This window comes from Myotis davidii, unplaced genomic scaffold (genome assembly GCF_000327345.1).
Source record: "Myotis davidii unplaced genomic scaffold, ASM32734v1 scaffold399, whole genome shotgun sequence".
Classification (NCBI taxonomy): domain Eukaryota; kingdom Metazoa; phylum Chordata; class Mammalia; order Chiroptera; family Vespertilionidae; genus Myotis; species Myotis davidii.
In genome coordinates this window covers 4,595,160-4,608,311 of record NW_006292094.1, presented here as the reverse complement: position 1 = coordinate 4,608,311, position 13,152 = coordinate 4,595,160, and the positions used below count along the sequence as shown (strand labels likewise).

The 13,152-nt window shown below is 54.1% G+C and overlaps 1 protein-coding gene across 2 annotated transcripts in view; it reads left to right on the top strand.

The window, feature by feature from the left end:
* The first annotated feature begins 1,053 nt into the window (after positions 1-1,053).
* DAGLB (diacylglycerol lipase, beta) overlaps positions 1,054-13,152 on the top strand; it is a 19,943-nt gene continuing 7,844 nt past the window's right edge. The window contains exons 1-6 of one of the 2 annotated variants that reach the window (XM_015565118.1): positions 1,056-1,254; positions 6,751-6,922; positions 8,005-8,263; positions 9,642-9,764; positions 10,501-10,628; positions 11,621-11,747. In XM_015565118.1, coding sequence (XP_015420604.1) covers positions 1,182-1,254; positions 6,751-6,922; positions 8,005-8,263; positions 9,642-9,764; positions 10,501-10,628; positions 11,621-11,747 — 882 coding nt within the window. In that variant the 5' untranslated portion in view covers positions 1,056-1,181. Of the gene's footprint in view, positions 1,255-6,750; positions 6,923-8,004; positions 8,264-9,641; positions 9,765-10,500; positions 10,629-11,620; positions 11,748-13,152 lie in introns of both variants that reach the window. The other variant, XM_015565119.1, reaches the window with a different exon arrangement.

Here is a 13,152-nt window from a genome sequence, read left to right as displayed (position 1 = left end):
CCTCCCGAAAGCCATGGCCTGGGGATCTGCTACCTCGGCCCGAGGCGGCCGCCTGCACCCTGCATCCTCCCCGCACCCGCGCGGGCACGCCCGGCACCTCGAGGCGCACCTGCCCCGTGAGATGCGCAATTGCACGGCTCAGCGCCTCCCTGAGCCCCGTGGCCGCCGCCGCCAGCAGGCAGGCTTGGCGTGGCCTCCCTTGTCTTTCCTGCGTGGGATCGGGAGGAAGTGGATCGGGGTCCTGAGGGCTGCTCTCAGAGGGTCTGAGCGAGGAATAATAATAATACCGTTGTTATTTTTAAAAAAACGTAGATTCTCAGGGGAAAGGAAGAAAACCGCGAAACGTTGGGACCTGCTACTGCGTGGTTTAATAGTTTTCAAAGCTAAGCCCCTCGGAGTTCAGTTCCCACCTTTTCTAGACACGGGGTCATCCCATCCCAGAACTGACAAAGGCATGGGAAGTGACCGTCAGTTTCCACTGGGCCTGCAATCCTTGGGCCTGAATCCTAGCACCGTGCTCTTGCCCGGCGGACGGTGCCCTCTGCCGCGATAGCCCCATGGCAGTTGCTGTGGCGTCGCCCAGTGCCACCTTGCATTGTGGTGCACTGAATGGCAGAACGTTGGTGAGTCCACAGTGCGTCTCCTTTCACGCTCATCAGGGTCACCGCCAGCGCCTCTGCAGGTTTGCTGTCTCCCCGCTCGGCCCTTTGTATTAGACACAGGAGGTCACAGTGTGCGCATCTGTTTCCTGTTAATCCACAGAAGTAACATTTCTCTTGTTAATAGTTTAGCACGCACGCAGTGTGTTGGTTTACCAGTTGTGTGTTTCTGAGCCGTGATACTTGCTTGCTTACGGCTGTAACAGCCCGTCATGCCTTTCGGCCGGCACAGAAAAAGAAGTTGTGTAAGCAGGGGAAGTATAAAACTCATTTTAAAAAGTCATAGGCTTGGTTGACTTTGTAGATCGTTTATTGGTGAACGTTGTGTTTCAGGGCAAACCTCACCCCGTTTACAGGAACGACCCACTCCTTTTATTTCTTTCTATCGTGTGTGGCAAAGCAGCTCCTTGGATGGCCCTCTGACCCTCCTTGTGCCTCAACAGGTGGCTTGGCATCCTGGCCTTGTATCTCCGGTACCGAGGGAAGCTGGACTGTGCTCGGGGGGTGCTGCTCGGCAATTACATGGTCGTGCTCCTGGTCCTCCTGGCGGTGATCGTGTGTACCGTGCTGGCCATCGTGTGCGTCAGCATGAGAGGTAAGAAAGCCGCCTGTGTGGCCGGGGGGCGCGGGTGGTTGGGGCGCGGTCCTGTACACGGGAAGGCGCAGGTTCAGTTCCCATCAGGCCAAACGCCCGGCTATAGGGGGTGTCAGTACTGCATTCCTTTTCGTGGCTGAGGACTATTACCTGGTATGAATATACCTCATTTTACTGATCCATTCCTCAGGCAGCAACATTGGCTGGTTCCCACTTTTTGGCTGTGAACACTCACAAGCATGTTTTGGTGTAGACGCTGGGGCCATGCCGTTCAGGGAGTTGACTGGGAGTTCTCCTGGGTATGTGCCGAGGGTGGGATTGCTGCGATAACGTTTCCCCTGCTGAGAACTGCCGGCTGCTTTCCCAGCACCTGCACCACTTTTCTTTCCCACCAGCAGTTTATAAGGTTCCAATTTTCAACACTTGTTCTTATATGACTTATTTTTTTTTTCTTTTCTTTGTTTTATTGTGGTTTTTTTTTTTAATTATTATTTAAGGTATTACAAATGTGTCCTCATCCCCCCCCCCATGACTTATTTTTTTTAAAAAAAGTTTTTGTTGATTTTGAGAGAAAGAGAAACATCAATGAGAGAGGAAAACGTCCATAGGTTACCTCCCTCATGTACCTCTACTGGGACCCCCCCTCAGCCCCCCCCGGGTATGGAGCCCAAAACCTGGCCAGGTGTCCTGCCTGGGAATGGAACCAGTGACCTGTTGGTCCATGGGATGACGCGCCAACAAACCGAGCCACACCGGCCAGAGCTCTGTGCCTCCTGGTCATCGCCATCCTGGGGGGTGTGACATAGTGTCTCACTGTGTTGATGTGCATCCCTGATGAGGAACGATAGTGAGCATGTCTTCAGATGCTTATTGGCCATCTGTCACCATTTTTGGAGAAATGGCTATTTAGATGCTTTGTCCAATTTTAAATTGGGGTATTTGTCTGACCTCTCATTAATGAGTCACATCTATTCTTAACGATAGCTTCCTCCTCCGTGTCACTGTTCTCTGTGGACAGACACTTGGCTGAGGTGGTGGGAACCTTCCCTGTCGATTGCTCATGTCACAGGAGCTGGGTGTTCTGGGGCGTCGGTAAAACTGCTCGTTGAAGGCGGGGCGTGCTGCCGCGTCGTGGCCCAGGTTTTATCTCTGCTTGCATCAGGAGGCCTGCAGATTGCAGATGGTGGAGAAACCGGGAGGCGTAGCTAACAGTGGCGAGATACTGGCATTTTGGAATGATAGATTGAAACTTACAAAATGGTAGTTCATGATGAGTGACAGAGAGAAGTGTTAGTGGCAACGTGTTTCATGGGGAAAGTCTTGGGGTTTGGGTGACCAAGAAGCATGGCGTGTGCCCGCTGACGGGCCAGGCGGCAGACAATAGAGCTCCGAGGACAGAAGCGTGGGGTCGGCATCAAAGCGGGCGGGTCCTGTGGCCGTCAGTCCTGAGTCTGGGCTGTCCGCGGTGCTGAGCTGGAGAGCGGGAGCTGAGTGAGTGTGTGCCCTGGCTCGAGCCGCATCATGAAGTCAGCGAGCCAGCGTTTTTGGGAGATGAAGTGTTGAGATTGTTCTCATTGCAGATACCATGACCTAACCGCTTTGCCTTTCTGTTCAGGTCACACTGATTAATACACCATGCTTACAGCTGTAATCATGAGTTCAGATTTGAAGCAATAAATATAAGTTTTTTCCCCAGAAATGTTTTCCTTCGGGTAGTTCTTGGGGAGTCAGGGCCCATTCACACCCCGGTGATGAATGGCCACATCCCCCGGCCCCTCCTAGGCACGGGCACAGCGGCCCCGTCACATCACGGGAGGGTCGCCTACCCAGCAGCCTCCTCCAGACAAAACCCAGTTTCATTCAGGACATCCCCCCCCCCGCCCCTGCACATCCCGTGGGCGTGTCACAGAGCCTGGCCCTCTGCCCGTCTCAGGAACGATGTCCATGTGTCAGTGATTGCTTCAGGAATTGACATGTGACCTGGTGGGGGTCATGACATTTGGGGAGTTTACTGGGAATTTCTGGAGAAGCCCTTCCTTGTCCCCTAGGACTATCACCCCTACTGGATGATGCTGTGCATGGCTGAGCCGCTGCATTCCTTCTGCGGTCAGGCCAGGCATGAGCCAACACCCAGGAAGGACAGCGCGGTGGGGAGGCAGCGCGGTCGGGAGGGCAGGGCGCACGATGCCCGTCCGCAGCACAAACATGCTAGTTCAGTTGCCAATTTGTTCCAGAGTATTACCATCATGTGCCGTAGTATAAATATGTAACTTTAGTGAAACATACCACACAGAAAGTTTAAAAAAAGGACAAATGAGCCCTGACTGGTTTGGCTCAGTGGATAGAGCTTTGGCCTGTGGACTGAAGGGTCCCAGGTTCAATTCTGGTCAAGGGCATGTACCTTGGTGCAGGAGGCAGCTGATCGATGTTTCTCACTCTCTATTCCTCTCTGTAAAAAAATCAATAAAAACAAAAACAAACAACAACAAAGGACAGATGGATAAAATATGAGACAGAGCCAGACTCGTTCATTATCAGCGCTTCTGTGACAAATAAGGAAAAGACCAGTAGTTGGTAGGAACATGGGCAACGATCATGAACAGTTAAGTAAACATCAATAACTCTGACATCGTTGAGCCTCCATCACAGAAGAAAAGTTCGCGTGGATAAAGCCTGGCGTGGGCGAGGCCTGCAGCTCATTGTGCTGGTGGGATGTCATTTGGCTGAACCTCTTGGAAACCCAGTTGGCTGTGTGTGTGTCTGCTCCTTCCTGTACGTAAAGGCGCAGATGCCTGTGGGGATGGTCACTGCAGGTCGTTCACAGGGACGCAAGGTCGGACACACTCTGCCTGGCGGGGCCCCTGGGCAGGTAAAGGGTAGTCCGTGCCTGTGCGTCTGCTGTGCACCTCATGGGAAGGCTGAGAACAGCTCGGACATAAGGGAAGTCTCCGCTCTGCTAAGGGACAGGACGTTGCGTTAACACATTGTTTGTGGGTAGTTTTTATCGTGCGCTAACAGGTGGCGTGGGCCATTTTTGCTAATTTTTTGCGCAAATGGTAACATTCAGTAAAATTACGATAACTTTAGCTTACGTATTTATACGTTACCCGCATTCTACCGCTAGTCTATAAAAAATGTATTAATATGTGTCCGCGCTCTACTACACTGGTAGAGCATATAAATACGTTTCCCGCATACAGTGTGTTTGCTGCTGTTTCCTGACGCGGGTGGATACACTCATGTCTTGTTCACCTGCGGGTTCTGGGAGGCTACGCAAGTCCCTGGTTCACTTTCAGGAAGTTCACTGACATCGGGCCAGCGGTGGAGGAAGGTGCTTTATACCTATTGGAACTGTTTGCGCTTTGTACCTTTACCTGCATTACCTCCACAAAAGCAGGTGTTTTACAAATTGTCAAGTTTAGGTCTACGTATTTTTAATGTATTTTTATTGATTTCAGACAGGAAGGGAGAGGGAGAGAGAGATAGAAACATCGATGATGAGAGAGAATCATTAATCAGCTGCCTCCTGCACGCCCCCCCATTGCGGATGGAGCCCACAACCCAGACATGTGCCCTGACCAGGAATCGAACCGTGACCTGGTTCATGGGTTGATGCTCAACCACTGAGCCACACTGGCCAGGCTTGACAACCACGCTTTTGATAGGACACCCCGATGGAAGAGTTCTGCCATTCACTGTGTCTGACTTTGAGTCTTGGACATTGAGCATCTCTTGTTTGCATCTCCAAAGTTCATTGCCCACCTCGTGCCAGGGAAGACTGCTACAGGGGTAGCGTGTTGAATCCAAAATTTGTGCCTGTGAAGGGTGATGGGGTCACTTCACCAAGACTGCTGGGGACATAACATTCAGGGGCGTAGCTTTCTTGTTAACCATGACGCGTTGCCTCTCTGGGCATTGCCTCACGCGGCCTCTGCAGCAGCCAGGGCCACACCAGCTATGCTTTTTCTTGAGAAGAAAATAAGTATCTCAGTGAGATAAAGATGTTTTTCTGGGCAGGCATGACTACAGGGGACTTTCTCAGTGTCTCATTGCTTTTCTGGAACCTTAACCAGAACTCCATTTCCTGGTTCCTTGTTCATGGATTTGTTTTATTCGCGCAGCAGCCACAGGTTGCCTTGCAGATCTGGGGCTGCTGGGTGTCAGGCTCTACTCCCTTATTTGGGACCCCAGTTCCCTGGAAGCCGTGGGTGTGTACAGATACTAACTTCCTGTTTTCTCCTCTGCGATCGGCTATTGTTCTACAGTAACAGGCTCCAAATACAGAACTGAGTTTTTCATGCTGCACCCACCGCCCTTCGGAGAGATGCCGATCCAGTTCCCTTGTAAGATTGGTCTTTGTGCCCAAAATGAGACCCGATGTGTCTAATATATTAAAGGTGACTTTAGCCCGGCTGGTATGGTTCAGTGGTTGAGCATCGACCGATGAACCAAGAGGTCATGGTTCAGTTCCTGGTCAGGGCACAGGCCCGGGTTGCGGGCTTGATCCCCAGTAGGGCCGTGCAGGAGGCAGCCGATCAGTGATTCTCTGTCATCATTGATGTTTCTTTCCCTCTCTCCATCTCCCTTCCTCTCGGAAATCAATAAAAACATATTTAAAATAAAATAAAATAAAATGTGACTCTACATAAATCATTCTAATGGAAGATAATTTTTGGATTTTAAAAATGATTTCCTTACCAAATCATTCTTTAGAACTTAGATTTATTGTATTTGTTTTAATCATATGGTATTTTGATGGCACTTAAATTAGTGTTTATCGTAACATTTTCTCAAAGGGAGAGGATTGATGATGCACGCAGGCCTCTATTGATGCTTGGATGTGTTTCACAAACGCAGTAAAAATGTGTCCAAATGCCAGGCTTCTCTACGTGGTCTCTAACATCGGAATTCCTTCTTCCCAGAAGTGGGGCGGAGAGCCAGGGTCATAGTCACGGGTTACAGTTTAGAAAGTAGCGTCTAAGCTCAGAGCCTCAGGTTTGTCATTTGTAGCTGGGCTGGCGGCTTCTCACAGTCATCTTGATAAAGAATAAAGCACCGATGGTGCCTGTGGCCACGGAGGCTCCGAGAGGTGGTACAGGTGCAGCTGTTTCTTGTCTGTCAGAACGCGGGGACCGCTTAGCTGTGTTTGCCTTGGAATCGTTCTGTTTACACTCGTCCCAGCATAAGTATCAGCAGCACCTTCTGCTCTCAGAAGTATCCCAATTTGGACCCTGGTTAGGACCCCGAAGCGTTCTTAAACCCTGGTGAGCCTCAGAAGCGAATCTGAGGCTGCCTCTGCCTGTCCCGTCCCCCCCTTACGTGGTCACGTCCCCCCCTTACGTGGTCCCGTGCCCTCAGTCTCAGGCATTGATCAGTTATGAATAGAAACAGCAGGTGGGTGCGCGCAGTGGACGCCCTGCCGCCTGTGCTGCTGTAGCCAGGACGCCCTGCGTCTCCGAGGAAGCAGGTGACCAGCGGGAGTGTCTTCTGTCTCAGGAACCATTTGCAACCCGGGGCCACGGAAGTCCATGTCCACGCTGCTGTACATCCGCCTGGCGCTCTTTCTGCCCGAGATCGTCTGGGCCGCCCTGGGGGCCATGTGGGTCGCAGAGAGCACTCAGTGCGACAGGATAGTGGTGAGTGCCATCATCGCAACCGTCGTCGTCAGGTGAGCGCTCCTGTCATCTTCAGCTTCTGGTCACAGTGCGTGTGAGATGCAGGTCAGCAGACTTTCCTGAGTGACTGCAGCCAGCCCGGCGTCACTCAGGCTCCCGAACGGTTAGAAACGACCGTGAGGAAATGGCAAACATTCAGAGGCACCTGTGTATACACGAGAAACAGCTCATCTTCCATTATACAGTTTTAAAATCGATTTTTATTTATTTCAGAGATGAAGGGAGAGAGAGAGAAGCATCCATGGTTGGCTGCCTCCTGCATGCCCCACCCTGGGTATGTGGCCCACCCTGGGTATGTGCCCTACACTGGGTATGTGCCCCACCCTGGGTATGTGCCCTACACTGGGTATGTGCCGGCAACCCGGGCATGGGCCCTGCTTGGGAATCGAACCATGACCTCCTGGTTCATAAGTCAACGCTCAACCCCTGAGCCACACCAGCCGGGCTTATGCGTCTATTGATGGAGTTTTCTTTCTTACCGGTTCTCATTTTTCTATTCCCTCCCTTCTCATGCAAGAAGGAAGAGAGTCTGAAGGCCAAAACAAGAGCAGGCACTAAAGGCAGGATGAGAAGAAATACACTACCCAGAGTGTAATGCACTCGAATAAGACTGTTGCATTTCCCAGGCTAACAATGGTTTGAAGGGATCTTGCTTCATCCCTTGTGTTATAAATAAGGAAGTGGACAGCCATGCTGACCGTGCCTTTCCTGGCCTCGCCACCAGGGGCAGCAGAGCCCCTCAGGGCCGTCTCCCGTAGAGGCCGTTGTGAACCAGAGCCTTGTGCATGGGGACAGCCTGCAGCTATTTAAACACCGAACAAAAGGCCTGTCAGGGCGGCGCTTTGGCAAAATTCTTTTGGTTTTACCGAGAAGAACCCTGAGGCCCTGAGGAGTAAGGGCGGGTCCTGGTTGGGGCTGCACCTCTGCCCACAGCAGCCCCTTTTTCCTCTGATCTTCACTGTCGGCTCTGATCTTCCTGGGCCTCGGCAGGAACTTCCCCGGGGAAACAAGTGGCTCCCTCAGCAGGCTCTGGCCGGGCTGCCGGGGCCTCATCGCCTGTCCTCTCTGTTTTCAGCTGGGTTATCATCGGCTTCACGGTGGTCATCATCGTGGTTGTCTTCGACCCGCTGGGCGGGAAGGCGGTCCGGTACTCGTCTGCGGGCCCCTCCCTCGCGTTCAACCCCGAGGCCAGCCAGTTCGTTGGGGGCCTCAGGACAGCAGCGACGAGCGTGTGGGAAAAGAGGATGAAGCTGCTGTGCTGCTGCGTGGAGCGAGACGACCAGGCGCACATGGCCTTCTCCAGCACCGCGGAGCTCTTCTCCACCTACTTCTCCGTAAGCCGCGGGCTCGCCAGGCCTCCGGGAGCCGGTGCTGCTGACGTTAGGACGGGTGCTCTGCACCGGGGCCCCCCACCCCGCACACACATAAATGGGCACTGGAGGCGATGGGGGGGGGAGGGCACGGCTCCCTGGAGCGAGGACAGAGCACTCGGCACTAACCGGGGCCCTGCGTGTGCAGACCTGCCTCCGGTCAGCGCTCCTGGTGTTGACAACTGTTCGTGACTCTGTCAAGATTTTGAATTAGTTTTTAATGAACTAAACACCTTTTTAAGGGCCTTTACTTGTTGCAAATGATTTGCCAATTGCTTTTCACCCCCTCAACCAGCTGGTATGAGCAGACACCAGGGGACACTGGCTTCTCGCTCTGTACAGCGTGGTACAAACATCGGTTTTTCTGCTTCCAAAGGAAGGGCGTCACCACCCGGGAGTGGTTTCTCAGTGTCTTGGATATGTTCGTTTTGCTTTCACACTTAATGAGTGTCTTTTCATAAAAAGATCCGATAAGCTGCTCTTAGGTTCACTCCTGAGACCACGTCAGGGAGAGTTCTCCTGACATCGCACGCCTGGGGCCTTTTCTCGGCTCTCCGTGTGCTGACGGCCCTGTCCAGGCTGGGCCTGTACCCAGCAGCGGCCTCTGTGTGGGGATCAGAAGTGTGTCCCCTCAGTATCTGAGAGGAGTGCTCCAGCCTCGTCTGAGACAGGTGGAGGGAGGAAGGAGAGGATCAGGTCTCCTGGAGGAGGCGGTGCCTGTGTCACGGGCAGAGCTGAGAGCTGAGGGGCCAGCGCCTGGTGGGTCCCTCCTGCTCCCGGCCCTCGGGGAAGGGCGGGCTTAGACCACTCTGCTGCTTCCCCGGTGGACGGACGGCTCTTCCTGAGGCCGCCGTACCTGGGAGGTGTCAGTCCAGTCGCATACACCCCTCCCGCGGCCCTGCCACAAAAGCAGCACCTTCAGCTTTGACCCCGGCTAACATTGGCCGTCACTGCACGGCCCTGCCACAAAAGCAGCACCTTCAGCTTTGAGCGTTTAACCCCGGCTAACATTGGCCGTCACTGCAAAAGTGGCAGACCACCCACTGACTCCCCCTCATCAACGATGGGAAGTAGATTAAAAATAGCAAAGTCACTTGAAGAGACATTTTAAAACGGAGAGAGAACCACACGCTACTTATGTTCTCCAGTAGAGTTGTCCGAGGGCAGGAGGAAAACACACTGAGCTCACATATAGGAGGAGTCCCGAGAGGAAGCACTCTCTAAAGCACCTTTGTACATGTGACTGTGCTGTGTGTGTGCGCGGGGACCGTGTGAACTGGGTGTGGGGAACTCACAGGCCATCCTGCTGAGCTCTCTGACAGGCCCTGTGGCTCCCGTCCAGGACACAGACCTGGTGCCCAGTGACCTCGTGGCGGGCCTCACCCTCCTCCACCAGCAGCAGGACAGGATCAGGAGAAACCAGGCGCCGACGGAGGTGGTCAGCCATTCCCCAGGGCCCTCCCAGGTGAGCCCACGCCTCTGTCGGGTGGTAGTTATGACACTGACACCGATTGGTAAATCTTTTTAAAAGAAAACAAACACACAGAAACCCAGCCAGCAGCCGTCCCAGCCGTTGGCTGGGAGTCAGACCTGTGCCTTGTGCTGCTTGTGACTTGGCACCTGTCAGGTGCGGCAGCTTGTCACCGGGAGGCAGGCAGCGGGAGCCATTCCCGGCCCCTGCGTCCCCTGCGTCCCGTCATCTGGAGTCATTCTCTCCTGGGAAGCTGGCCGTGAGCCTGCATCGCAAACATTCCTCCTGGGTGGGGCCTGGCCCCCTGGTTACGGGCTGCCCTCTGCTCTGGGCCTGGGGGCAGGAGCCGTTCAGCTTTGCCTGATGAGAGTTTTCCTGCCGCGGATTTGATGCTTTTGAAAGAGAACTTCCCACGTAAACACGTGGTTTCTCGGCACCTCATCCGGCACCTAGTTCTCAGCTGGTTGGTCCCAGTGGCGTGAAACTCCGCGGGTCTTCGCCTGCATCGGGCAGGAAGTCGATGGCCCCTTGCACCGGCACCAGGAAGGGCCCCAGGGGCTTTGCTGTCCGCTGCACTGCGCTTGCTGTCTTCCTACAAAGTGAGGGTCCGGCTCCGGCCGCATTTAAGGGCTGTTCTCCCTGTGGACGGCCTCGCGAGGAAGGGAGGTGTCAGTGTGTGGACCTCTGGAATGGGGCCCCTAAACCAACAGCTGGCTCTCTCCTCCTGTAGGAGGATGACCTGGACGCAGAGCTGGAGAACTGCCGCCATTACATGCCGATCGCAGCCGCTGCCTACGGCTGGCCCCTCTACATTTACAGAAACCCGTTCACGGGGCTGTGCAGGATCGGGGGTGACTGGTAGGTCGGCAGGGGTGGCCTCCATCCTCCTCGATGTCGCTGACTGAGGCTCCCATACGTTGTTTTCTAAAAATAACTTTCCTTCCCTCTAAAAAAGCTTTCTGTTTTGAAATCTTTGAAAACTGCAAGAGCAGCACTGGGTTCCCGGGCCCGTGATGGGAGGCACCAGTTGCACTCATTTTTGTCACGTGTGCTGTGGCTCTGTCTGCATAGTTCCCCTGAGCACTGGAGATACAGTTGCAGACACCACGCCCCTTCATCTCCAGGTACTTCAGCCTGGATTTCCTAAGAACAAGAGCATTCTTTTTTTTTTTTTAATATATTTTATTGATTTTTTACAGAGAGGAAGGGAGAGAGATAGAGAGTTAGAAACATCAATGAGAGAGAAACATTGATCAGCTGCCTCCAGCACATCTCCCGCTGGAGATGTGCCCACAACCCAGGTACATGCCCCTGACGGGAACCGAACCTGGGACCCGTCAGTCCACAGGCCGACGCTCTATCCACTGAGCCAAACCGGTTTTGGCACAAGAGCATTCTTTTATGTAACTTTAATGCAGTGATAAAACTCAGAAAATTTATCATTCATCATTAGCTCATTTACAACTTGTATTCAGATTTTTCCAATTGTCCCAATGACATTTTTTAAAATATATTTTTATTGATTTTAGAGAGGAAGAGAGAGGGAGATAGAATTATCAATGATGAGAGAGAATCATGGATCGGTTGCCTCCTGCACGCCCCACACTGGGGATCGAGCCTGAAACCCAGGCATGTGCCCTGACCCAGAATCGAATCGTGATCTCCTGGTTCACAGGTTGACACTCAACCACTGAGCCATGCTGGCTAGGCAGAAATATATTACTTCCTGAGGGCCATTCTACGTTCGCCAAACAGTCCTGAAAATTGTAAACTTTGGTCCTCGAGTTTGCTCGAAAAACAAGACCGGTTGAGACCCCTTGGGGAGTGGCTCAGGTTGTCTGTGTTTTCAGTTGCAGAAGCAGGACAACAGAGTATGACGTGGTTGGAGGCGATCAGCTCCACTGCCATTTTGGCTCCATCCTGCGGATGACAGGGCTCCAGCACAGGGACTTCATTCACATAAGCTTCCACGACAAGGTAGAGTGCACAGCGCTTCCGGACTTCTCAGGGTCCAGAGTCCTTTGAATGCTGATGGAAGTTATAAATTACTAGAGGCTCGGTGCAGATTCGTGCACCAGTGGGGTTCCTTGGCCTGGCCTGCGGGGATTGGGCTGAAACCAGCTCTTTGACATTCCCCGAAGGGTCCTGGATTGCGAGAGGGTGCAGGCCAGGCCAAGGGACCCCACCAGTGTATGATCGGGTCCGGGGAGGAACCACGGGAGGGCTCCAGGGCGTGCTCAGCCCATCTCACCCAGTCCTGATTGGCCAGACCCCAGCAGCAAGCTAACCTACCAGTCACAGCATCTGCCCCCTGGTGGTTAGTGCACGTCATAGCGACTGGTGAAACAATCAAACAAATGGTCAAACACTTAGCATATTGGGCTTTTAATATATAGGACCCCCCCCCCAAAAAAAAATATGTGTGTAGACGCACCTACCGCACACTCTTCCCAGGTTTTGCATGTCGTTTCAGGGGCTTTTGAGCCCCTAAAGCCCACACAGGGTTAGCCTGAGGTGGAGCAGGAAGCCTTCAGCAGAGCAGGCCCACCGGTCAGTGAACAGCAGTGAGTGGGTCAGTCCCGTGCGGTGTCTGGAGCTAGTTAACCCTGGTTTCTGGGCCTCAGCCACCCACAGTGGTGGCGTGCCGTCAGAGGGGACTGGGAGCCCTGGACATTGGGGACTCTGCAGAAGCCTGCTCTGCCAGCTTCTGTGACCTGCACTTGCTGTGGCTCGCAGCTCGGCAGGTGACCGTCGTGTGGTCCAGTGCGGTGGCTCTCAGGTGTGCTGCCGCATAGGGCCTCCTGGAGCTTCCCAGCCTCCGGGGGTCCAGGCCACAGGGTCAGGGAACTCCGAGTCCCTGGGAGTGGGACGCAGCTCAGGAGCCCCCGGGTCGGGAACCAGGGAGATAAAGACGGCAGTCTGTCTGTCCTGCTTGCTCCAGACACCGTAAGCCACGGCCGTCCTCACGGTATTGCTGTCATTGGCCGATGCCGTGCGAGCCGGCGCTGTGTCTGCTCTCCAGCCCGGGGTCAGGCCGGGGTCAGGCCGGTCTCCTCGGGAAGCAGCAGCAGCAGACCCGGAGGACTGGGCGCGCCCGTGTCCTGGCAGGGGCCGGAGTCCCAGCGTCACCTGCGCTTGGTGTTGGCGAAAGGGATGCTTGCCTGGCCCAGACCTCTACCTGCTCGCACGTCAGGGAGGGGGGCTCTGTCCTGCCCGCCGAGGCGCCCCCCTCCCGCCTGGGCAGCTGAAGTCATTGGCCAACAGCAGCTGTCCAGGGGGACGCCCTTTGGTTGGTTGGTGCGGAGCTGGTGCCGGGCTGCGGGAGGGAGGCCCCACACCGGGCAGCACATGGCGGGTCAGAGGCGGGGAAGGAAACAGGAAC